Source organism: Camelus dromedarius, chromosome 22 (assembly GCF_036321535.1).
Source record: "Camelus dromedarius isolate mCamDro1 chromosome 22, mCamDro1.pat, whole genome shotgun sequence".
In the NCBI taxonomy this organism is placed as follows: domain Eukaryota; kingdom Metazoa; phylum Chordata; class Mammalia; order Artiodactyla; family Camelidae; genus Camelus; species Camelus dromedarius.
The window spans coordinates 35,723,856-35,750,145 of NC_087457.1; the positions used below are offsets into that span (position 1 = coordinate 35,723,856).

The 26,290-nt window shown below is 48.7% G+C and overlaps 2 protein-coding genes across 11 annotated transcripts in view; one reads left to right on the top strand and one right to left on the bottom strand.

Annotated features, from left to right (window-relative positions):
- Window positions 1-25,615, top strand: part of TDRP (testis development related protein) — a 44,513-nt gene extending 18,898 nt beyond the window's left edge. The window contains exons 2-5 of one of the 3 annotated variants that reach the window (XR_004132871.2): window positions 14,445-14,548; window positions 15,740-17,461; window positions 18,119-18,211; window positions 19,714-25,615. Coding sequence is in view for 2 of the 3 variants with exons in the window: in XM_031440409.2 (XP_031296269.1) it covers window positions 14,445-14,548; window positions 15,740-16,082 (447 nt within the window). In the remaining variant the exon portion in view is untranslated. The other 2 variants (XM_031440409.2, XM_031440408.2) reach the window with 2 other exon arrangements.
- FBXO25 (F-box protein 25) overlaps window positions 25,166-26,290 on the bottom strand; it is a 30,057-nt gene continuing 28,932 nt past the window's right edge. For all 8 annotated transcript variants that reach the window (XM_064477631.1, XM_064477629.1, XM_031440406.2 and 5 more), the window contains one exon: window positions 25,166-25,890. In XM_064477631.1, the coding sequence (XP_064333701.1) occupies window positions 25,801-25,890 (90 nt within the window). In that variant the 3' untranslated portion in view covers window positions 25,166-25,800. The remainder of the gene's footprint in view (window positions 25,891-26,290) is intronic.

Sequence of the window (26,290 nt, forward strand, 5' to 3'; positions counted from 1 at the left end):
GCCTAAATAGTAATAATTGTATTTTCCTTCCCAGGAGTCTTACTCGTTTCTGTTTTATGCCTTATACTGATTAGAGTTTACAAAGTAATGTTGGGTAATAATGTTAGAGAGTTACCATATCTTTCTGACTTTAGTGGGTTATGCTCTCTAGAATATCATTTACTTTGATGGTACTGTAAACATACTAATATACACAGTATTTTAAACGCCGGTATCTATGGTGTTAATCAGAGAAGGAGAGTTCATAGTATCGCAGGCAGAGTTTTTTGGCTAGCCAGGAGATTGATTAGTGAGCATTTAAAAATTATAGAAAATGTAGATCAGAAAGTGCATTTAAGGTGAGGGTGGAGGAGGGGCCTGTTGGGTTTAATCCCACAGCTGTGTCATCAGGCAGAGGTCAGTGTGGTCTGTGAAATGCAGGCCAGGGCAGCACTAGGGAGTTTCCACTAGGTTTCAGACTTTGCCTGCATTCCCAGCATGTACGGCATCTCTATTCAGAGGTATTAGCTGAAATGTCATGAAGTCTGAATTGTAAAACTTTTCTAGATTTTTTTTTCAGGATAAACTCCGTCAAGATCCAGTTCCTTTGATTTACAAAATAAGAACCTTAATTTCAGGTTTCCTTTAAGCTCAGAAACTAGTGCTCTCACTGCTGGTGCTGGGCCCCTGGAGGGCTAGGGGAGGTGGGGCTGTGGGCGCTGTGTCGCCGGCTCACTTGACATATGTCCACATGGTCCTGGGGTGGGAACTTCATCCCCTAGGGTTGGACAGCAATTTTGCCGTTTCCCAGTGTCTGTGTCATTTCTCTAAGGCTGCACGTGGAGGTACTAGTCCATTTTGCTGATGTGGATCTTGGAGTCACAGAGAGGCTTTGTAGCCAAACACTTCCTTGTATTTTCACCTGTAAGGTAAGGTAATGTTGACCTGGAGTCTGCAGGATAGGCAGAAGCATCCTGGCCCCTGGGTTGGTGTTGATCTTGAGAAGCACTGAGGACGGCGCCCTCCTGCTCCTCCGGTGTTGTGGTGGTGAATCGCTGGCTGTTCCCGTCTGGTCAGCTCTGGGGCAGATTTCTAGGAGCCGTTCCTGCAGGCTCAGCATAGAGCCCATCCTTCAGTGTTACAGCAGTTTGACATGCAGCTGGTTCTCTGTGTCCAATCCCCGGGTTCATGTAGGCCCTGGTGTGCCGTTACCAGGACTGGAGCAGATGAGTTATGGCAACGAGCATCCATGCTTGGGCATCGTGACCCGTGAACAGAAAGGGTAGTGCACACCGTGGCTGTGCTACACACTGTCCCAGCGTAAAATTACTAATAAGAGCTGGGCATTTTCCTCCATTGCTGGGCCAAGGCTGGTAGAGCTGTTGGGAGTAAGATCTCTGGGCTTCTGAGTTTCATCTGCACCCCTTCCACAGTATTTTTAAATAGAATCACTGCCTCTTTTCTTTTTCAACAGCTTTATTGAGATAGCATTCACATTGAATTCATTCACTTAAATGGTACGATTAAATAGTTTTTAGTGTATTCATAGATATGTGCAACCTGCCAACTTTAGGAATTTTCAGGACCTCAAAAAGAAACCCTGTGTGCTGTAGCTATACACCCCCCATTTCCCTCCCCAAGTGCTTTCAGTGACAAAGTTTTGAACTTTTGTAAAACATATTCCTAAGTATTCTTTTTGATGTGTTCGTAAGTGGAACTGTTTTCTTAATTTATTTTTTGATTGCTCACTGTTGGTGTCCAGAAACACTGATTTTTGTACATTGATCATGTACCCTGTCACCTTGTTGAACTGGTTTTTAGGGGATTTATCAGGATTTTCTTTGTAAAATATGATGTCATTTGCAAATAGAAGTATTGCACTTTTTCCTTTCCAATTTGGATGCTTTTTATTTCTTGTCTAATTGCTGTGCTGGCACCTCAACATAGTGCTGAACAGGAGTGATGAGACAGGCATCTGTCTCAGTCCTGATCTGAGGGGGAAGCTTTTAGTATTTTACCATTTAGTATGGTGTTAGCTGTGAGTTTTTCATAGATGCCCATTATCAGATTGAGGAAGTTCTCTTTAAAAAAAAACAACACTGATTTAAAAAAATAGCATAATAAGCAAAACAAACACTTTAAACTTTTTGCTTCTTTACTTAGAACATATGACAGTTTTATTGTAACTAGACAGCATATGCAAATTGTACTTGAAACTTGAATGTTTGTTTTCACTTTAATTCATTTCAGACTATTTCTGATTTCCCTTCTGAGTTCCTTTTTGACTCTGGTTATTTAGGAATGTGTTGTTTAATTTCCACATAGTTGCGAGTTTTTCCTGCTGTTAATTTTCACTTTAATTCCTCTGTCATCAGAGGATCTACTGTGAATAACTTTATCACATTAAACGTGCTGAGGTTTGTCTTATGGCCGAGTACGTGGGCGTCCTGGAGACCGCTCCATGCGCACCTGAGGAGGACCCGCCGCTGCTGGACAGAGTGCTTACTGCACCTGTAGGTCTCATCGGTTTGTGGTGTTTCTCGTGTCTTCTGTCGTTCTGGTTTTATCCGTTATTGACAGTGGCATTCCAAAGTCTCTTTCATTGTTGAATCGACTCGTTCTCCTTTTATTTCTCTGCATTTGTGCTCCTTGTATTTTGCTGTTGTGTTATTATGTGCCTGTATGTTTTTAATTGTTATATCTCCCTGATGGTAAAACATTTTCATTATGAAATGATCTCTTTAGCGACTTAAAAAATCTGAATGTTCATGGATACAGCCACTCCAGCTTTTCTTGTGGTTGCTGTCTGTACGATGTATCTCTTCTCTCCCTTTTACTTCCAGTCTCTTCTTCTTTGGAGCCTTTTGTGCGTCCAAATTTTAGGGTGTTTGCTGTGTTTCTGTGAAGAAACTGGACACTTTAGATACTGTATTGTGGGAACTCTGGGTGCCACCCCATTCCTGTTGTTTGTTCATTCATTACTTGTTTGTTTGTTTAATGTCAGCTAGATTGTTTTATCGAGGTCCATTCCTTCCCCACTGCCCCCACCCCAGTGTTGAATGTCAGGTTTTGCTTCTTGGGGAGGTGCCGCTCTAGGTGCACCCGCCTCACCTGGGATGGGGTGGGTCTGGCGGCCTCCTTTCCTCTTTCCCTGACAGCATCCAGCTGTTAAACTCCACTGACTGCCAGCTGGCTGCTCTGTTATTGTCAGCAATACGCTGGGGCATACATTGCCCTACAAATGAATGCAGTCTGACTGGCTCCTTGGAGGGAAGCATTTCTGAGGCCCCTGTTTGATAACTGCTCTGAACTCGAGGGGCCCTTGCTGGTTTCTCTTGACCAGTTCTCTCCGGCAAGCCAGCTGCTCAGTTTACCAGAACCTTGAATCCTCCCTTGACTGCCTGCCTTTCACCACAACCTCCCTGCTCCTGACAGCACCCTTGGTTTTACACTTCTTTCTCTGTGCTCTGTTCCTAATGTCAAGTCAGGGCCTTTGGGAAGAGAGCCTTTTGTCCATAGCTCCAAACCCTACCTTTGTCTCACAGCTGTCTTGTGCCCTGCTCCTGCCCCAGGCAGAATCTCAAAGCCAGAGCTCTGGAGCTCGGGGTGGAGACCACGACAAGCTTCTCTCTGCATGGCCCCCCCACCTTAGGGGCAGGGTGCTTGGTGGAGGGGTGGGAAGCAGCCTGGCGTTGCCTCGTTTGCTTCTCCGGGCGTGTATTAGCTGCCACTGCTTAAGCCAGGCCAGGAGACCAGACCCCAGACTCTCTACAGTTCCATACCCAGGTGAGTGTGAAGGCTGGGGAGCCACTGCTCCTGCCAAGGGAGGCCTGGAGCTGAGACCAGTTTGAGTCCGAGCCTGCCCCTCCTCCCAGGACAGTGGGGAGGGGCCCTGGGAGGAAGACGAGCTGGAGAGGGAGCAGGAGGAGAGCAGCCCTTCCCACACCCAGGTCTTCCTCACACTCGGGGCCTGGTTTCAGGTTTCCAGCCCACCCAGGCCCGGGTGCTGCGTCCCGGACAAGGCCTGACCCTTCCAGGCCTGTTCGCACTTCTTGCATGATTTCTGTTCTGTTATGCAGAAGTTCCGGCTTTGAGGATAATTACTGGCCCCTTTTTCTCACCCTGAGCCTCGCTGAAGTGTTGGTTATCCAATGACTCTGGTTTCTGTCAGCTGTGTTCCCACCGCTGGAACTGAAGAGGGTAATCACAGGCTGTACCAAGTGCGTAGGCGTTCGGGGGGCTTCCCTTTGGCTTCTGGCAGCAGGTGAAGTTCGTCTGCCTGAAATATTTCTAGCAAGTAAAACCCCCGTATTTTGGATTTTAGTGGCAAAGTGATGGATTCTGTCTCTTCAGCAGGATTGCCTTGTCCAGTTTCTTACCAACAGAAGAGAAATTTAAAGCATCTTCCTCTTAGCCTGATGAGGCTGCTGTAACAACACACCACAGATGGAGTGGCTTGCACAGCAGAGCTCGTTTTTCACAGTTCTGGGGAAGGCCTTCTTCTGGGGGTAGACCTCGTGCTGTGGCCGTGTCCTCACGTGGAAGGAGGGTGAGGAAGCCGTCCGCGGTCTCTGTTAGAAGGGTGCTAATCTCATCTCCAGCTCCACCCTCAGGACCTGGTCACCTCCTCAAGCCATCACACTAGGGTTTAGGGTTCCAGGATGTGGATTTGGGGGGAATATACATTTACTCCAGAGCCTCTGATGCATGAAGAACAACACTCCTCCTGTGAAAGGCCCTGGGCCCCAGAGTTTTACAGGAGGGCGTGTGTAACAAACCTGCTGTTAAAGCCAGTTCACTCCTAATGACAGATGTGCATGGATTTGTGCAGGACACTCAATGCACTTACTGGATTAGTCCTTTTCAGCGCTTTGCAAACCTGTTGGACAAGAGTATTTGTACCAAAGAAGGTTGTAGTGAGCATGGTTTTTAAGTTTTCAATTACATGAGTACTCCACATGTATTAATTAATGTTTGTTTTCATCAGGCCTCCAAGATTATGTCAAGGCTATATTTTATATTGGGTACACAAATGAATATTAAGTAATCTTTTAAGAAGGTTAATTTTTATTTCAGTGAAATATTTTGTTAAAAGCTTGGGTGTGGGAAGTAAAAATTCCTAACCTAAATTCTGCCTTAAGTAAATAATTATCATCATTATTACTGTACAACTAGCCATTTAGTCTTCAAATAGATATTTTTAAAAGACAAGGTAGAAGTTTTTCAGAACGGGAAGTGATTAAAAGTGCAGCTTAAAAGCTCTGAATGAATTTATTAAGTTTGGGTTCCAAAATGTGCGTAAGCAGAGAACACAAGTTCTTCTGTCACAATGACTGTCTGTTACCGTCTTTGAATACTTCTGGTGTGTTAGAATGTAAGGGGTACCCCAAGCTTTATGTTGACTTTCTGCGATAGCGGAGCACAGAGAAATTGGTTAATTCAGGCTGTGAACTGCCTGTGTGCCTGCAGGCTCAGTGCTGATTCTATACCGTAGAGTCAGGACCACGCAGGAAGAGCCTCGGTGGAGACGAGCACCCTGGCCGTGTAAGCTGTTTGCTCACTGCTTGGAGTTTCAGAGCAGCGCTTTTCTGCAGCGTTAGAGACGCTCCCCGGGGGCTGAGACTGCTCTGTTTCACCTGTTTCCTGAGGTGCAGAGTTCTGGGTCACTTGGAAGACACATTTCATTCCAGCCTGTGTTGCTGGTCACACTGGCTGATGACCTGAGTGCGCATCCCTGGGAGCGTGTGCCTGCAGCGGCGCTCAGCCTGAGCACGTTCCTTCAGTCTGTGGTGTGGGCCGCGGAGCGAGTTTCATTCTGAGCCCAGTGCTGCTCCGTGTGGCCACTCCACGTCTGTCTTTGATTCTGGAAGATTCGCAGCCATCCTCTTGCCCTTCCTGGGGAGACTTTTCTGGGATGCACAAACTGTTCTGAGATCAGCCCTGGGCCAGGCTCCATCTGGTGGCTCCTCCCCCCGCACCTGGTTCTCGTTTGGCAACACCTCGCACCCCGCATGTCCATCCCCAGCATCCGGTGTCCCTGGGCCGCCTCTCCTCTGCCCCCATCAGCCAGCCCTTCAGGGATGCCCTCTTCCATGCTCTGTCCGAGCAGGACACATGGTAGAAGGTTCTGAATGTACGGAAGAGGACATGATAGGTCTTTGTTTCTATCTGCTGCCCAGGTCTCTTCAGGTAACAGTTCCCTCTAGAGATGCTGTCTGTGTGGAACGTACACACAGACAGATCGTGAGAATGTGCATGTATGTACACAGATGTCGTTAGTGCAGAAGGTGGGCGTGCGTCCCCGGATCTGCACAGACAGGTGGCGGCACCTTGGCACCGTGCTTTCTGGTGTCAGTGCTGCGGCCCCTTCTAGCCTGGCTTCTTTCCCCCGGTCGCGGATGCACCACGTGGGTCTAAGGAGCCCTCCGCCGGCGGGGTTAGGGCCCCTCCTTCATGACTGTGCAGGGCTTCTGCCCACTTTTGCACAGAGATGCACTTTGCTTTGACTCACCGATGTCTTTCTTCCCTTCCATTAGCATGAATAATTTAATTGACTGTCAAATGATTAGCGTATTTAAAAGAAAAGATATAAACATTGTTGAACAAGGGACCAAGTAAGCCAAATAATACCCAAAGTTTAGCTGGCGGTTGGTCACAGACGCTTTTCACGTTTTAGGAACTGCTACACGTGCTTTTTACTGTCAACAAAGGTGGCTGAGAGTCATAACCTCAGCGTGGGCAGCTGTCCCTCCCGTCCTGTCCTGCTCTGTGGTGGGCGTCACTCGGACACGTGGGTCCCCACTGAAGACCGTTTCCACAGCACAGCCTTGTACAGAATGTTGTTGTCAGAGCAGGCCACGCCAAGCCCTGGCTGTTTCTCTACTTGATCTAAGGAGTTTCTGTGGCGTTTGCTGTGAGTGCCAGCCCGACAATGAAAGCCGTCAGCCGGATGGACGCAGAGCCCAGCAGCTGGCGCACAGCCCGCGTGGTGCGGCTGTGGTCTGGAGAATGGCCTGCGCCGGCTCTGGGGAGGGACCCTCCTGTTACCCACACACCCTCGGCAGAGGGTGGGGCTGCTCCTCTTTGTGTTCCTGCGTTGTCTGAATGGGTTTTTTAAATTTTTTAAATTTAAGTTGACGTACAATATTATTGTTAAGTTATACGGGTGCGACAGCCATTCACACTGGTAAAGCGGATGTCCCGTGTACAGTTGTTATAAAACACTGGCTGCATTCCTTGTGTCGCACAGCGTCTGGTGTTTTGAGTGCAGCAGCTTGGACAGGCCAGCAGTGGGGAGCACGTAGGCTGGGGGGCGGCTTCCCTGGGCGTCACATGGCCGGTTGGTTCCTCCCTGGTACCCGGAAGGCTGGCATGTTGCTCCCTCCCTCCCTCCAGGAGCCTCCGTGTTTCTCTTCAGTGAGACCAGGAGTGGGATGACTGTCCTCTACGACCCCTGCACCTCGTGGATTCCCTGAGCCTGTGACGGTCCCACCAGACTGTGCCTGTGGCTGAGAGTCCAGTCTGATAAGACAGCCTAGGGTTCTGGGTCACAGCTTGACTGCGAGGCCTAGGCTGGGTTGTGACATCTGTTTCCACCAGGATTACCAATTTCTCAATAAATTCAGAGTGTTTAAAGATAAGGTTATTGTGAGTTCTAGAATTTAAAATGGTCAGAAAGAAAACTAGACTCACTACATTATAACCGGAACCTCAGCCCTGGCTGTGGCCTCTGCAGTCTCCCTTTGGGCCCATTCCTGGGTGGGGACTTGCAGCAGTGCTGGTGTCTCCCTCTGGCTTGGAAGTAAGGCCCTGCAGTCACTGTCATCTCCAGAGCCCTCGGGCAGAGTCGGGGTGGAGGTAGCTAATGGTGACGCCAAGACCCCATACATCACCATGTCACCCACCCCCACACCGAATGCTTTTTACTTGAAGCTTCAAGACACGTATCTTAGCCCTTCCTTGCGGGCAAGTGATGGCTTTAAGCCCTTCCTACAGGACAACTCTGGAGCGAGGACCTGATATGACAGAGAAGGTGGCCTCTGGTTTCTGGTGGCTGGCCCCGTGCACTTCGACCTGTTTGATACACACGAGGAAATGACTAAGGTGCAGGTGACGGTGGGGTGACCACACTGGTGGTACAAAACACCCACCACTCACACCTCGCCCCAGGTGCAGGTGACACCCAGGCCGAACTCTGCCACTGCGGGGTGGCAGTAGGGTTTTCCTGAATCCTGACTGACAGAGGACCGCGACCGACGGGACCCCGACCGACAGGACCGACCAGAGCCCCATGTGGTGCTCCTCTTAATCGTCCCTTGAGGAGATTCTCATTTTCAGAGAGGTTTTGGCATAGTATTTCCTTTGTCCCTGCCATTGAAATGGTGCGTCTCATTTATTTATGTAATTTTTCTTGCTCTAGAGAACTTTGGGTTTTGATCCTCTTTTGGACCAAGAGTTGCTTGGCACCTGGGGGCAGGCGGCTGCTGCTTCCCCATGGCCTTCACCACGCGCGGACGCAGATGTGCCTAACAACTGGGTTACACACTTTGCCAGAAAAACTTGGGTTGAGAAATTTGCAGCTGTTGCATTTGGATAATTAAAGCACTTCAAGTTGGAGCTTTGTATTTGAGGAAAAATAGGAGTAAATGTAAATGACAGTATATTTTGGTATTTAACTTTGGGACATTTTGTTTAATACTTTAAGATGACAAATTGTGAGACTCAGTCTGAAGGATGGTGCTTTAGTGTGTTTAACTTGGTTAGACAAGATTCTGTTTTCCTCATCCAAGGAGGCAAAGTGTGCAGGTCCAGTTATTTTACTCTTTTCCAGTTTCACGTGACACAGTGGACACATAGCACTGAGTAACTCTGGGTGGACAGCATAGTGACCTGACTTACATGTATTTTGAAATGAGGGGAACAGTAAACTTAGTTAACATCCATCATCTCATACAGATAAGAAAAAAGAAAGGAAAAGTGTTTTTTCCTTGTGATGCGCACTCTCAGGATCTGGGCTGTGAACAGCTTTCAGATGCACACGACAGCAGCGTTGACCGCAGTCCCACTGTGCGTCCCTGGGTGTGTTTACCTCACAGCTGGGAGTTTGTGCCACTGACTGCCTTCCTCCATTCTGCCCACTCTCCTCTGTTAACCACAAATCTCATCTTTTGTATTTTGGTTTTGTTTTTCAAGATTCACTGATAACTGAGATCATATGGTATTTGGCTTTCTCTGACTGACTTCACGTAGCACAATGCCCTCAAGGTCCATCCGTGTTGTCGCAAGTGGCAGGATTTCACTTGTTTCTATGGCTGAATAACCTTCCGTTGTGTGTATATATTTGCCACTTCACTCATCTTCTAATGGACCCTGAGATGGTCTCTGTCCTGGCAGTTGTAAAAATACTGCTATAAACGTGAAGGAACATAAACCTTTTCAAGTCAGTGTTTCTGTTTCCTTTGGGTCAATACCCAAAAGTGGTATAGTATTTCTGGGTCATGTTTTTAATTTTTTGAGGAACCTCCATACTGTTTTCACGTGGCTGCACAGATTTACTTTCCCACCAACAGTGCACAAGGGCTCCCTTTCTCCACTTCCTCACCAACACTTGTTACCTCTTGCCTGTCTGATGACAGCCGTTCTGACAGGTGCGAGGTGCTATCTCACTGTGGTTTTGATTTGCACTTCCCTGACGACGAGTGATGCTGAGCACCTTTCCACGCACCTCTGGCCGTCTGTGTACACACTTTGGAAACACGTCTGTTCAGATCTTCTGTCCTTTGTTTACTCAGATTGCTTTTTGTTGTTGGTGATGAGTTGTATGAGTTCTCTTATGTATTTTGGCTATTAACTGCTTATCGTGCATATGGTTTGCAATTCTTTTCCCCATTCTATGAGTTGTCTTTTCATTTTGCTGATGGTTTCCTTTACGGTGCAGAAGCTTTTTCATTTGATGTAGTCCCTCCTGTTTATTTTTTGTTGTTCTTTCTTGTGCTTTAGTTGTGATTTCCAAAAAATCATTGCCAAGACTCATGTCAAGGAGCTTTCTTCTTATGTTTCCTTCTAGGAGTTTTATGGTTTCCAGTCTTACAATTAAGTCTTTAATACTTTTCAAGTAAATTTTATGGTGTAAGATAGGGGGCCAGTTTCGTTCTTTCGCATGTATGTGGCCGTCCAGCTTTCCTATGACCATTTACTGAAGAGACTCTTTTCTCTGGAGACTGTTCTTGGCTCCCTTGTCAAGTATTACATGAAGGGTATATGTGGGTTTATTTCTGGGCTCTTGATTCTGTTCTGTTGGTCAGTGTGTCTGTTTTTATGCCAGGACCATACTGTTCTGATGACTACAGCTTTATAGTCATTTCTTTGACATCAAGAAGTGTGATGCCTTTTGCTTTGTGCTCCTTTCTCAGGATTGTTTTGATGGTTCCATACAAACTTCAGGATTGTTTTCCTACTTCTATGAAAAATGCCATTGCAATCTCAATAGGGATTGCACTGAATCTACAGATGGCTTTAGGGAATATGGACAATGTTAACAATATTAATTCTTCCAGCCATATTTATGGGATACTTCCAATTTATTTGTATCTTCAGTTTCTTTCAATGTCTTGTAGTTCTTAGTGTAGAAATCTTTCACTTCCTTGTTAAATTTATTCCTAAGTATTTTTTGTTTTAGATGCTGTTGTAAATCAGATTGTTTTATTTTTCAGGTAAGTATTGTTAGTGTATAGAAATGGTACTAATTTTTGAATGTTAATTTTGTAACCTGCAGCTTTACTTAATTTATTGAGTAGTTTTAACAGGGTTTTTCTTTCTTTCTTTCTTTTTTTTTTTTGGTGGAGTCATTAGGATTTTCTGTATATAAAATTATGGATTTAAAAAAGAGAAACAGTTTTACTTCCTCCTTTCCAATTCTGATGTTGTTTGTTTCTTTTTCTTCTCTGCTCTGGCCAGGACTTTCAGTACTGTGTTGAATTGAAGAGGTGAGAGTGGGCATCCTTGTCTTGTTCCTGATCTTCTAGAAAGCTTTCAGCCTTTCATCATTGAGTATGTTAGTTGTATGATGTTAACAGGTGGCCCCTATTATCGTGAGGTATATTCCTTCTGTACCTGATTTGTGAAGAATTTGTATCATGAATGAATGTTGAATTTTGCCAGATGCATTTTCTGCATCTATTGAGACGATCGTTTTTTCCTTCGTCTTATTGTTGTGATGTATCTCATTTACTTGCTTTGTGTATTTCACCCATGCTTGCATCCCAGGGATAAACCCCACTTGATCGTGGTGAATGATCCCTTCGTTGTGCTGCTGCATTTGGCTTGCTGGTATTTTACTGAAAAGCTTGACATCTGTGTTCATCAGGGATATTGGCCTGTAATTTTCTTTTCTTGTACTGTCCTTTTCTAGCTTTGGTGTCAGGGTAATTCTGGTCTCATAAAATGAGTTGGGAATGTTCCCTGTTCTCGGATTCTCTGTAAGGGTTTGAGGAGGTTTATGTTAATTCTCCTTCAAACGTCTTGTAAACCTGACCAGTGAAGCCACCTGGTCCTGGGCTTTTCTTCACTGGGTGATTTAAAAAAAAAATTACTGATTCAGCTTTCTTACTAGTTACATAGGTCTGTTCACGTTCTTTTTTTTTTTTTTTTTCCTTTTCAGTCTCAGTAGGTTGTATGTTTTTGAGACTCTTTCCATGTCTTTTGGTTGTTGGCATTACAGCTGTTCATAGATTCTCTTGTAGTGGTTCTTCTGTGATGTAAGCTGTAATTTCATAGTAGCTTCTTATGATCCTTGTGTTTATGCAGTTGTAATGTCTCCTTTCATGTATACTTTTGATTTTGGTTCTTCCTCTTTTTTCCTTGGTGAGTCTGATGAGAGGTTTGTCAATTTTGTTTGTTTTCAAAGAACCAACTCTTAGTTTTGTAAATCTCTTCTATAATTTCCTTGTTCTCTGTTTCACTTACTTCTTCTCTATCATCTTCTTCATTCTACTAACTTTGGGCGCAGTTCTTCTTGTTCCTTGAGGCATAGTGTCACACTGTTTGAGATCTTTATTGTTTCTGTGAACTTCTCTCTTAGCACAACTATTTTTGCATCCCGTAAGTTCTGGTATGTTGGGTTTCCATTTTTGTTTGTCTCAAAATCTGTTGGTTGCTCGGTTTCTGTGTATCTGCAGTTTCCAGTTTTCATCTTATTGATGGTGTACATCGTGGTCAGAGAAGGTACTTAGCATGCTTTCAGTCTTCTTGAATTTGCTCAGACGTGTTTTGTGGCCTAACACATGGTCTGTCCTAGAAAATGTTCAATGTGTGCTTGAGAAGAATGTTACTCTGCTTTTGTCTCATGGTGTTCTGTATGTCTGTGAGGTCTGCTGATCTGAAGTGGTGTGCAGGCTCCCTGTTTCTCTGGATGGTCTGTGTCCATTGCTGAAGGTGAGGTACATTGCCTCCCCAGCTGTCACTGTGTTGCTGTTTCTTTTCACCTCTGTTAGTTTTTGCTTTATATATTTATGTGCCCCAGCATTGGGTGCATAAATATTTATGGTTGTATCCTCTTGATGGATTGACCCCTTTATCATTGTATAGTGACCTTCTTTATCTCTTTTTACCATTTGTAAAGTCTATTTTGTCTTATGTAAGTATAGTTGTCCCTACTTTTTTTTTTAGTTACTATTTGCTTGAAATATCTTTCTCCATCTTTTCACTCTCAGCCTGTTTATCTTTAAGGCTAAAGTGAGTCTCTTATAGGCAGCATATTGTTGGATCTTGTTTTTTAATCCTTTCAGTCATTCTGTCTTTTTATTGGAGACTTTAATCCATTTATATTTAATTATTGTTAGGCAAGACACTTTAATTATTTTCTTGCTGTATTATAGACCCATTGTTACTTGCTTTTTATCCTGCTCTTTTTTGTGTGTGTTTTGATGTCTTTTGGTAATGTATGATTTGACTTCTTTATGTTCTTTTGTGTAATTACCACAGGTATTCCCCTTGGGGTTACCATGGAGATGATATGAAATATCTCACAACACCCTGTTTTAAACTGATAACAACTTAACTTTCTTCTCCCCCTCACATTTTAGGTCATTAATGTTACAGTTTATGTATTTTTTAATATTGTGTATTCAATAAAAGATTATTGGAGTCATAATTGTTTTTAGTATTTTCTAACCTTTAAGCTAGAGGTGTAAGCGAATTATGCACCACCATTACCATATTACAGACTCTAATTTTGACTATAAATTTACCTATAATAGTGAGTTTTACACCATCTTCATATGTTTTTATGATGTTAGAGCCCTTTTATTTTCACCCAGAGAACTTTCAGCATGTCTTGTGAGGCAGATCAAGTGTGACGACACCTTAGCCCTGGCCCTTGTGACAGCACAGCTCGCTGTCTGAGTGTGCAGTGGGCCAAGCTGTGCTCTCATGAGCTGCACCTTCTCAGCAGGACCTCTGCTGCTGGGCGACCGCTGCTTCCCACGGAGGAGCCTGGGGGCCACGTGTCCTGTCCCGCCTGGAATCTTGAAGCCATTGAGGTTGTTCATGGTCTCCTGTGGCCCGGACATGGCAAACTGACACCCGTTCTTTGTGACCTCCGATTTCCTCTCAGCGGACACAGCACCCCCTCAGGAACATGTCATCTCAGCGAAGGATGCCGGCCTCCACCCAGAGTGGGAGTCCGCAAGCCTAGCCCAAACAAGCCAGAGGGGGCCCCAAGCACCTGGGTCACTGTCGGGGACCCCCAGGCACTGGGTTCAGGCTGCAGTAGTAAGTCCTTGGTCGTGGGGTGGCTAGTTTTCTGCTCTGGTAGACAGTTTTACAGCAGTGCTCACAGGCAGCCTCTTGGCTCAGTGTTCAGCACTGCTTTACTTTAATGTTGCATTTGTAGCATTTCAAATCATTTTAAGGCTAGGTCTGCCCCAGGGGAGATGCCCTTCCCCACTCCCCTCCCCATAAAAAGAAGAGAAAAGCAGCTGTAGTTGGTGTGAGTCTGGGCTGCCCGGGTGTCAGAGTGGCTCCCGGGGAAGGTACTTGACACACAGGACTTCTGGAAACATAGTTCCTTTTTCTCTTTCCTTATTATTACAGTATTTCTATGAATCTAAAATGCCAGGTACTGATTACAAGACACATCCTGATTTCAGGAATGAAAAAGTTGTATAAAATCATTTGCCTTAGAACCAACAAAATTCTCATAGAGTGCAACTGGAGGTTAGTGCGGGCCTCACCCCCATCGCTGGTTTGGGTGAAATGTGATTACTTCTCAGTGTGACTTAACGTGGGCGACTGTCCTCAGCAGCCCACAGATTACCTGCAGCCACAGGGAGAAACACCGCGTATGCGGAGGCGGCAGCACTAGAAACGGCGCCAGCTTCTCAGTCTCAGCTCCATGCTGCTGGCTCCTAAAATGGTGACCTGTTTATTTACTCATCAGGGTTGACCTTTCCTCCAACTTTTATCAGATTCAGGGAGCAAGTTTCCGAGGCTGGAAAGATGTGACTTCTCTGTCTTACAAGGATGATGAACAGCACCTGCTGGAAAGGCGCAGACCCCCCAAATCCAGAGGGTGAGTGGTGGCCGCTCCCGGCAGGCAGAGGGCAGGGTGTGCTGGGAGGTAAGCCGGGCTCCTCGCCCTGTGAGGAGGCAGTAGGAGTTGTGCTGGTAACAACGTCTGGAGACAGATGAAATGTACGTTCAGTAGAAGGTCATGGGGTGACCTGTACGCATTTGGAAGGACTGTGGAAAAGTGGAAAAAAGGCGTCTCAGACAAGCTCTCGAACTTAAGAATTGTCAACTGAACTTACTAGCTTTAAAGGAGCTTGGAGCCATGCTTAAGGTATGTAGTACTTTCAGAAAATCAAGGAAGATACACAGTTAAAAATGCGAAGATTGGTAAATTGTAGAAGATTTTAGAAGATTGAATATATTTAAGCTAACAGTGCTGCTAAGTTATAAGTATTTTGACGTTTTTAAAGATGTATTTGAAGACGAGAATATATATCAGTGACAACCTGACAGTGTTGCCAGCGCAATGCAGTGTGACAGGCAGGTGACTCTTGGTGTGCAGGAAACAGGGCACCCTCTGGGGATGGCAGCACCTCTGCACCGCCAGCCACGTGCGGCCTCAGCCTCCTCTGACCACACGGTTGTGCCCTCATACCGTCTCTTTTGTGAGGACTGCGCAGGTCAGTGAAGTCAGTGTCTGCTGTGTCCTGCTCCTCTCAGCCCGGTCAGTGGGACTTGTAAGGGGTCAGGTCTGGATGCCGGTGTTTTTACCACCATGACCTGGGGAGGCTCTCGGTAGCTAAGTGCCACCCCCCACCAGCTGCTGTTTCCTCGTGGTTCCCGGAGCTCTGCATCCTGAGCGTCTGAGCTGGGGAACTCCATGATTAAGCTGGTGAGACCGGCTTCGTAAATGGAATAATCCCCCACTTCCTAATCCGGACCTGGGCAATCTTTTTTCTCCTTTGCTCAGAGACGAGCACGGCCTCCACATGGCCTTGAGAATCTGCATCCCTGTCATCTGAGGAGGACATCTTTGCTGGCGTTTTGCCAAGTGTGGCACCTTAAATAAGGCATTAATATCACGTAGTGACTGGCTTTTCCTTTAATATGTTAACATTCCAATTCTAATTTAAATTTGTGTGAGCTTTCTAAACAAGTAAAACTTTTCTTTAAAGAACATTTATAAAATAGACACAAGTTGAGACCCTAAGATTATTGGATCACCAACACTTAACCCTTTCATCTCCTACAGAACAAATTTACGATTAAAAGAAGAGTTGAAGACTGAGAAGAAATCTGGATTTTGGGACAATTTGGTTTTAAAACAGAATACACAGACCAAGAAACCAGATGAGATTGAAGGTTGGGAGCCTCCAACACTTGCCCTTGAGGATGTGGCAGCTGACTCAGGGGACACAGAGAGTGACCGTCTGTCCCGGCCAGGTTGGGAGGAGGGCGCCAAGGGCTCCAAGTACACCAGCCTGGCAGGTGCCGGGAACAGCTCCCGCTGGAGCCTCAGGTCGGCCGGGAAGCTAGTCAGCATCCGCCGGCAGAGCAGAGGCCACCTGACGGACAACTGGGAGGAGCTGGAGTGACGGTGTTCGTGGACGGCGCAGCTTCCAAGTATCAAACCAAAATCTGCCTAGTTTTGCACTTTTGTATCTCATTTCACTCAGATTCTTAGAGTTTGCCGTATCATGGTGATTTTTTAGTAGTGCATCCAGTTGTTTGGTCTTTCCCCTGTGAAGAGAGCAGGGAATCTGCTCTGAGCTGTTTCATTTTTTGACTGTCCTTTTCATATGCTGATTTAGGGAATTCCCAGCATCCTGTGATTCCGCGGACCGCACAGCGACTGCCTTACCGCGGAAACACCCACTCCCTGTCGTTCTCGCTGCTGAAAATGGAGACATGAGGCGTTGACGCTGTCCTGGGATGACTGCAGTTCTCCACAAAACCGTCTTCCCGCGTCCTCGGTCGTGCTTCTCTGCTCCTGACTTGACACCTTCTCTGCATGTAGCACCTGTGTAGAGTCTACGACACAAGAATGTAGCGGTTGTGCAATTCCCTTCTGTTGCCAGAAATCAGCAGTCCAGGTGTAGAATCAATCTTCCAGAGTTATGTTACACTGTGTTTAACCTGGCAGACTAAACTCTTCTTTTGTATTAAATTTAAAAATATGTAAGTCATTTGAAAACTGCAGAAGCCAAGGCTGTGCTGGACCCAGCACGAAATGCCACCACTACCTGCAGACGCAGCTTCGTCTCCTGCCTCCAGTGTGTGTGTCAGGTGGTGACGGTGGTTCATTCTTATTTACTTCTCCTGAACTTTTGAATATTGATCTTTATTTTCTTCTAAAAACTTGTTCTCCATTTTTGATCGCAGATTAAAGAATGCTATAAAGCACGGATCAGTTTTAGTAACTGGACACAATTTTGTTTGGGAAATACGGACTTGCTCGTCATGGAGTTATGACTGTATAAAATGCTGGAAGTGCCTCTCTCCTGCACACCCAGGGTTTTGTTTCCCTTTGATGAGAGACTGAGGTTGCTGCTGGAGCCCTGGGCTGCCACACGGTAGCACCACCCCCTCCTGTGTCTCTAGACTTGAACTGTGTCCTTGACCGAGTGACCTCATGTCAGGTACCCAGGCATGTGTCTCCGCGGCGGGACAGCTCAGAGCCACAGGAGCACGGGTCTGTCTTAGGTAACGGAGGTTCTGCGAGAAGTTACAGGTTTCTTTGGTTAAAGCCTCCAGTTACACTGTGCGCTCTTCTCATAAAAAAGGCTGCCCTCCGGTTGTTCCCCGAGAGTGTCTATGCTGTTCCGTTTAAGGGGCGTCGTGGGCTTTCCCACGGGCTCCGGAGGGGGACAGAGTCATTACCATCTGTCAGTCCATCTGCCTGTGTCTCCGTATCATCTCTTGTTTTAACAGAACAAGAAGTTTACTTCACCGAGCCCTGGACGGGGAACATGTTGTAAGTGGTGTTCAAATCCATTTTGTGGAGATTTTTGTTTCTTAACAGCAGAGTTGGAAACCTTGCTCCTCAGGTAGATAGCTGAGCACGTAAAGGCACTTGCTATGGTTGTGCAGACGGCTCTGAGCGTGATCCGCACAGCGTGTTACAGCAGGAGCCACTGTGGGTGTGTCTTGTGCTGATCCTGCATAGAGGTGGTGGCAGGGACACTGAGACTCTGGGAAGTGAGCCCCGTGGGGTTGGGGGTGGGGATGCTGGCACCCCCCAGGTCTGCGCACCCGCGAGCAGTGACAGAAGTGCCTGTAGCCCCTCTTGGTTGACGCCCCCGGGATGCACCTGTGTAGTGTTTCTCGATGTGAAGACAAAGCCAGATGGGGTTGGAATATGCAAACCATACTTCTTATCCACAAAAATGAATGTGAAAATGAATTTTTCTTCTGTTGTATCTGATCAAATGAAAGTAACTATGTTTGTGGCTTTTAGTATATTTATTGGCGTGCTTTGGGGGAAAATATTTTTTCTTGATAGAATTTACCAAAGCAACTTTGTTTTGTTCATCGTTTTTAATAGGAAGGGGACTGACTTCAAGGTAGAATTCATCCTTAATGCTGAGGTTTCTTTTAAATAAAGACGTGGTTTGTATCCTCTCACCATCAGTTTGCGTGATTTCCGGCGTCTGCACCTGATGACTTGGGGACCAGTGCTGCGGCCCCGTCTCCGCACTCCCAGCCTCACTTCTGGTGATGACACGTGAGTAAACACTGGCTGCAGGCTCCGTTCTCAAAATGTCATCTTTCGTGAATTTGCGTGGCCTTCAAGGACCACGCTGCCACGGTGTCAGTGCGCGGAAGCCCTGGCCAGGACCAGTTGTGAACGAAGCCTGGAGAGACCCCCGGCTCCTGGCTGTCCAGCGAGCACGTCCTTCACTTAATCATCTGTCTTTCGGCTCGACTTCCAACCCTCTTCCCAAAACAGTGGCCTCTTGGGAGGGGACCCGCCAGCCGTTTCTGTGCCTTTTTCCCTGCTGGTCTCTCGGCTCGGACCCACCACTGTCACCCTCCCTGCTCGCCTCTCTCCCCTGCTGGCGCTGAGAAGACTCCGGTCCCATGCTACCTGCAGTGCTGCCCCCCCCCCACACACACACCCCCAAGGCCTCCGGCAAAGCTTGGCCCGCCTGCCTCTCCTCCCACCTGTTCCGAGCAGGGTGGGGTCTCTGGAATAGATCCCTGCAGACCCTGCTCCCCAGTCCTGGGGCCTGGGACCCCGCCCTGGCCAGGCCTTCGGGCTCACAGCCGCCCAGCAATGCCTCCCCTCCTATTGAGGACACTGACCCCACCCTGGGCCCCACCCTCACAACTTCCCACCACCACCTGCCTGGGGCAGAGCTGTGGCAGGTGAGCTACGGCCCAGGGCGGGTGGCACTGGCGACTCTCGACGGGGCAGAGGCCCTGAAGTGCTGCAGACGTGGGTACCTGGGGTCCAACGGCCCACCTCTTCCTCTCCTGAAAGCACCAAAGATACAGTATTTTTCTTGGGAGAGACTTGATTTCAATAGCAGTTGCTTCTTATCTGATTTCATTCTTTTTGACTGGGAGCAGAGGATCAGGGAGGGAAGCTGGTCGTGTAGGTACTGGAGGCCAGCGCCCGTCTCTGGAGCTCAGTGTCCTTGTTGCTAATGGTGGAAGGAAGGAGGTTTTCCCTGACTCCCTCTGAAGACTGTTTCCTGAACGTGCCCCAGAGCAGTTCCTCAGGTCTGACGGGGAACTTCCCAGTTTTAACCATGATGTTTACATCTCAGGTGTACAAGCATTTGTACCTTTTTCTAGCACCACAAGGAATAATCAGGTACATTACTGTCAGCTAACTAGCGTGCGAAGGTGGTGGAACACGTGCAGCCCTTGCGTCGCGTACTCATAACAGGACCTTAGGGAAGGTCTGATTTTCAGTGTGACCTCAGGGCATCCGGGGGGCGGTGGGGACAGGAGAGCTGGTCGTGGGCCCGAGCCGACCTCCTCCTGGAGAGAATCCTGGGGACATGGCTCCAGAGTCAGTGCCAGGGTGACCCCAGGACATGAGGGTTAGTGCCCCATCTAGGAGAGCAGCATCACTTTGAAACCACAAGACACTGTGTCGTCAGCACCCCTGGCCGGGCCACCATGGCTTCCCCGAGACAGTGACACTGCATTGCATCAGGAGGAAGGGATGACCCTGACCTCTATCTTCTCTCCCTCCTGGAATGTGCTGGAAATAAGGCAGAGGAGCCCGCAGACCACCCTCATGGCAAACAGCGCGAGTCCTTGTCCAGCAGCTCCGTCGTGTTCGCACGAGGATGGGCCACACAGGAAGGTGGGTGCTGGCCCCATGTCTGTGCCCTGGGCTGGCGGTGCGGCCCCGGCCAGTGCTGCAGGAAGTGGGCCACCACCATCCGAGGTGAGAGTGGCCCGGGGCACGTCTCACCCGGCACAGACGAGACCAGCCCGAGTCTGCCCGAGACTGGACATGGCCTAGAGGGACAGCCACTGCAGCTCGTCCAGCTGCCCAGGTCCAACGGGACTTGGCAGTGAGACTACGTGCAGATGAAGGAAGGACGCCATCATCTGAGTTCCTGCATTTTGGTTCCCAAAGTGGAAACTCCAGTGGGAAAAACATCCCAGGTGAGGAGCCAATCTGACTTCCTGAGAAAACCCCGAGTTTAGAACGGGAAGTGCTTCAACAGAGGACAGGCGAGTGGCTGGCGTGCGGCGAGGGCACCCGCGCACCACGAGGGACCCAGGGAGCCTGCTGGCTCGTGCTCAGCGAGGGTGGGTGGTGGGGCCACCGCTGCCCCTGTTCACGGGTGTCCAAGTGAGCTGAAACCAGGCCACACCAGGATCTGACATTGGTGGTTAGGCCGGACAGATAGGCTCTCTGGTGACCTGCCTCCTCTAACCTCCCCGTGGGTGGGGGAGAGGGGCAGGGTCACTTTAATTACAGCGAAGCTTCAGGGAGGCCCAGGCCGGCGAGCAACCAGATCCAGCAGGAGCGCACAGCTCCAATTTAACCAGTGTGCAGAACCCATGTGGGCCGGCAAAAGCCAGGCTGGTGCCCCTGGCCCCGGGGGTCACAGGTGCAGCATGGACAGCAACCGTGGGATGGGCAGGCGACCCCTTCCACGGCCTGGGGAGCTGTTTGTCCGGGCCAAGCACATGGCACAGTGACCCCAAACCCACACTTGGTTGGGGCCCATAGGGAAGTCACTGGGCAGCTACCCAGAGCTGGACCCCTCCCTGACTGCAGCCCCGAGGGTGCATCAAATCACCAGAAATAGAAGGTGCCTCATCTGCTTCCCCATCTGAGCCCACCTGGAACATCAGCTACTGGTCCGATGCATGGTCTGGTGTCAGCTCACCTGCACACCTGTGAACCAGGGGAAAACCAGACATCCTCACGCAAGAGAATGAGGTTGGGCCCTTCCTTACCCCAGATGCAAAAACTAACTCAAAACAGATCAAAGACCTAACAGCTACGATTATAAAAGGCTTAGAGGAAGCAGGGTGGAAGCTCAAGGCACTGGACTTGCCCGTGAGTGCCTGGGTGTGACCAGGAGGCACAGGCCTCGGCCCACATCCAGGTGCGAGCCCTGTGCGTAAGAGGGCACTGCCAGCAGAGCGGAACGCAGCCTCGGGAAGGCGAGGAGTCGTTTTCAAATCGTGTCTGATGAGGTAACACACACCCAGAGCTGTAGCGGTTCCTTCTATATTTAACAGAAACACATAAAACGCGACTTAAATTGGACTTGAATAGACATTTCCCCCAAGTGAGACCCACAAATGGCCAACAGGCACAGGAAGCTGCTTAAACCTCACTCTTCCCCAGGGAGACACAGCTCACAGCCACAGTGAGATGTCACATCACCATCCGGATGACCACCAAACCAAAAACCTCCACAAAGTCCGTGCTCGTGAGGATGCAGAGAAATTGAACCCTTGCACACTGCTGGCAGGAATGTAAAATGGTGCCGCCACTGTGAAAAAGTGGCAGTTCCTGAAAATATTAAACATACAATTACCACGCGATCCAGCAAGTCCACTTCCAGGTATGAACCCAAAGGAAAGAAAATCATTTTGTAGAAGAGAGATTTGTAGACCACGTTCACAGCAGCCAAAAGGTGAAAGCAACTCAAGTGCATCCACAGATGAGGGATGAGCTTAGCCTGGTCCACGGCGGAGCACCTCGCAGCTTGTGAGGGAAGGCGGTCCTGACCCACGCTACCACGGGCGGGAAGGAGATGCCGTATGGTTCCAGGTACACATGCGTCTACAGGAGTCAGATCCACCGAGACAGAGAAGACGGGGGCCTAGGGATGCAGGAGGAGGGCAGGGAGTGAGTGTGTAACATGCTGATCGCCCACTGTGGATCAGGTGCCCCTGAGGAAACACAGGTGTCGCCTAGATTTGGGGGACGTGGCGATCAAGGTGTTCATGGGGGACAAGTTCAGTCTGCAAAGATGAGAAGTATTCTGGAGATGATGGTGGTGATCTTTGCACAGCAATACAAATGAGCTTAACACTACTGAAGAATTCACTGAAACATGGTTAGGATGGTAAATTTTATGTGTATTTTACCATAATTAAAATTAAGTGACATCTGAATTTTCTATGTAGATTAAACAGTAAAAAGCTACTTGCATTCATCTGTGCAAATTTCATCCAAACAGCACAGTCGGGGTGTCTCTCTCGTATGGCTCGGAAGGTCTTGAGCAGGAGGAACGACGGTGTGTGCTGAGGAGCTCACCGCCCTGAGCGCGAGGCAGAGAAGCCAGGCGGCGGGTGAAAGCCGCGGCCCGTCCTGGGCTGGCTGTGCTCTGAGCACTGCGTTCTCGCTGGGGGACTGAGTCAGTGGGAAGTGAGGGGGTGAGGGAGGGGCAACAGCCCTCCGAAAGGTCACGCCTGAGACACGCATGAGCCCACGGAGTAGCCGGACAGCAAGGACCCCGCCCACACACGGGGGTGAGCCGCAGGTGCCCCTGCTGGAGGGGAGGGCCCACTGCACTGGCCACAGCTCCGGTCAGGACGGGCTGGCGCAGCCTCTCTTCAGGTGCACACGGCACCGTCCCAGCCAGGATTCTGGGAGACACTGAGCTCAGTCACAGGGACCCCACTGCTTCCTGAAAGTGAGGGCCTGCTCCCTCTGTAGGAACGACAGAGGACGGAGCAGGGAGGCAGGCTGAGAAAGAGTGTGACGCTGGGTGTTGGCAGGTCCCAGGGCCCCTCCCAGGTCTGCAGACCCTGGGCATCTCACAGTGGGGTGGGGGTGGGGCGTGCTGATGCTGCGCTCGCTTGGGATACAGGTGGGAGTGAGGGAGTAGGGCTGTGCGTCTCCTCACATGGTTAGTGAAGGAAATAATGTCATGAGCCAAGATATCATCTGCCTTGAGAACTGCAGTTCCAGAGGACAGCATGTCCTTCTGTAACTCTGGGCACAGCAGCACAGGTTAAGCTTACAGCCATTAACCACCAGGTCAGGCCCCATAATGAAGCAAAAGAGCTTTAACCAGGGCCCATGTTCACTCGGACAGAAGTGCTTATCCTGTTAAAGGCAAAGGACTTTCCAAAAGGGGGACACGACTACAATGAAAACGAAAGTTTCACTCAGGAAGTTCAGTCTCCCGTGTATTACCCTAATGTTTAAAGGAGGGCCTGCACCAATCGTCCACAAACTTCCTAAAGACAGCAGGGGTGGGGACCCTCCCAAGGCGAGCCCGTCCTATGAGACTGTTCACCCTGATGCCAAAACCAAAGACGTCACCAGAAAAGCACAGATTCATCTCTCTGGTGAAAACTCAGTAAAACCCAGTAAACTAAACCCACCAACGGTGTGCAGAAGCCACATGGGACATGGGTCTGGGCAGGCAGGGTTGGTTTGACATACAAAAGTCAATCACAAGACCAACTCAGTAGCTGCAGAAAAAGCACATCTCAAAATCCAACACTTTCATGATAAAAGAGAAAAACCTCAACAAGGCAGGACTGGAAGGGAACACCTCACCCTGATGAGGGCATCCATGGAAATGCCCAGTTAGCACCACCCTCATGGGTGAAGGCCGAGAGCGTCCTAGGATCACGAACATACAGGACACATGTGCACTGCCTCACCGTGCACAGGAGGGCCTGGCAGGAAAGCTGGCAAGGAACAGAAACAGCAACCACCTTTGTGTGCAGACGACATGATGTGTGTGTCTCCTCCTAAGGAACCTACAGAAATACCACTAGATTTAGTGACTTCAGCACAGCTGTGGGATATAAAGTCAGTGTACAAACATCTCACGTCAGCATTTTGTTTGTATATGATTCTAAAAGCTTTTACAAGCAAGTTACACAGATCCTTCCACACTGTCCCTCGAGAAGAGACGGTTCTCCACGGATGGCCCTGGGCAGCAAACACACACAACACAGATGCTGTAAGAGTCCAGAGCAGCCCCTGAACCTGCAGAACCCACTGTGGCTCCCGACGCACACCCAGCTGAGACGAGGGCCTTTTTCTACCTCGAAAGGCGGAAGGAGATGTGGCGGTGCCTTCGGGGTGGCTCTGGGCAGAGCCTGAGGCCCGCTCCCTGTTGTCCTGAGAGCCGGCCCTGCCCTGGTCCGCACACATCAAGGTGGCAACGCCTGTGCAGCCCTTGTCAGGCAGGCCCCCTGACCGCCCCGCCCTCATAAGCCCCATGTGAACGCACAGCTCAGGACCGTTCGTTCCTCTTGTTTCTCTTCCTGCTTGGTGCTGCTGTCGGAGCTCCTGTGAATGGCTGGTCCGGGCTCGGGCGCTGTCCCTCCCTCATTCTATCAGCACCCACACCAGCTACCAGCGCCACCCGGCCTCACTCACCTGCCCGTGTGCAGCGCTGGCTCCCAGCGCATCTGTTGCCCGTGGGACAGCTGGACTCCTCTCCCAAGACTGTGAACATTATTTGGAGAAAAGAAGTCAACTTCAGTAGGTTAATGCCTGTTAAGGAGAAATTAATACCAAAAAACCAACACCCCAAAAGTAAAACAGGCAGAGAACACACATTAGGTCCAACCTCACAGCCATCTTCTTGTGCCCACCTTCAGGGAAGAAAGGTGACAGTGTCCATCCTGCCAGTGGTCTGGAAATACCCTTAACAAATACTGGATGCTTCTCCTGCATTCTGCTTCTCGCTTATCTTACGGAGACAATCAGATGCACAAAAGCACATGTACCGTGGTACTTATCACAAAATGACAGGCACTGTTCCATCTGTGTGATACCATCTATCTAATAAAAACCATATTTTCATGCTTTTGAAAAAAGGGTAGTTATTAAATGAAAACAGTATATTCAGTGCTTATGGTTCAAGCCTTCACTCAGACACACACACACACACACACACACACACAGAACCTATTGTTTGACAATGAAGCATATTCTTGGCTGTTAGTGTCAGTTCAGCATAGAACGTGGTGCTGAAAATACAGAACCTTTATGTAAATTTGTAAAACTGCACATTTGCACGTGCTCTGAAGGAGGCAGAAATGATCTTGCTCGGGTCCTGACCCTATTCAGTCTCCCCTGCAGCTGCCAGGGCCACTGCTCCATTTCTGGGTGGCAGGGTTATGCATGAGTTTTGTTTTCTTTTATATGCTTATATAAAAAAATCAAAAATAAAATCATTAATGCTACTTTTTTCAGTTAAGATGCAAAATGACAAAGTTAAAATCAGTAAACATGATTTATTACTTTGCCTATAAAAGTGGTTTTAGAGCAGTGAAGTGAGGCTGCACTGGGCTGTTCTGACTGGGTTGAGACCCCAGGGTCAGCAGAGAGCAGGGCCATCCCTGCAGTGTCTGCTGTGAGCCCAGGACCACAGCCCACCACCAAACACATCTCCCCAGGTTCCTTCTGCATCAGGGAGGGTTCATCTGGATACAATCAATACAGTTAAAATACATCTTAGGAAAAATAAATATTCTGTGCAGTGTCCTTACAAGAATCAATGCTCTGTATCTACCCCCAATTACTACAAAATCGAGAAACTATCATTTAACAGTTTAGAAGCATATTATGGGCTGTTAGTGTTAATTCAGCACAGAAATGTGCTGAAAGTATAGAATCTTTTTTGAACCACATTCACAAATATGCAAAGTTGCAAATTTTAATGTGCTTATTAGCAGAAAAGAATTTCTTAAAGAAGGAAGTAGGAATGATTTTGCTGGGCATGCCTGATGCCTTTCAAAGATGGGCACACAGCAGTGCACTCCTGCCCCACATGCCAGGGACTCTTCCCCACAGCCTTCCCCGTCCTCTCCAGTGCCTGCACCAGCGGCCACGGCGGGGTGACGCTGCTCTTAAAACTTGAAGAGGTCAATGAAGTGCTGCGGGGACACGGGTGTGAAGCAGCTGTCAGGGTCGGCGGCCGTGCAGGGGTGCCCCGAGTCCTGCGGGAGGAGGGCAGGCATTACCACAGATGCATCTTTGTGGAGGGAAGACAGTGGCTCAGACGTCACCAGCTGTTTGTTTAAATGGACCCCAGGCCCCACCCCCGCAAACGTATGTGGACAGTAACCCATGAGAATCATGGAAACTAATCCAGCCATGCAGCTTCTCTGCGGGGGAGGCTTCCCGCAGGAATCCCTGCTCCAGCAGGTGTGAGACGGGGGGCCCTGAAGCCCACAGTTCTGCCCTGGTCCTCGCCCTGCTCTACCCATGCCCACTGTGGGTCAGGGTCCACCCCTGCCCACCTGCAGGCCCAGCACCACATCTCACAGAACAGATCATGTGTGGAAAACAGACAGACACAGCAGCCTAAGGCCTGTGAGGAGGCGGGAGAGACCTGCG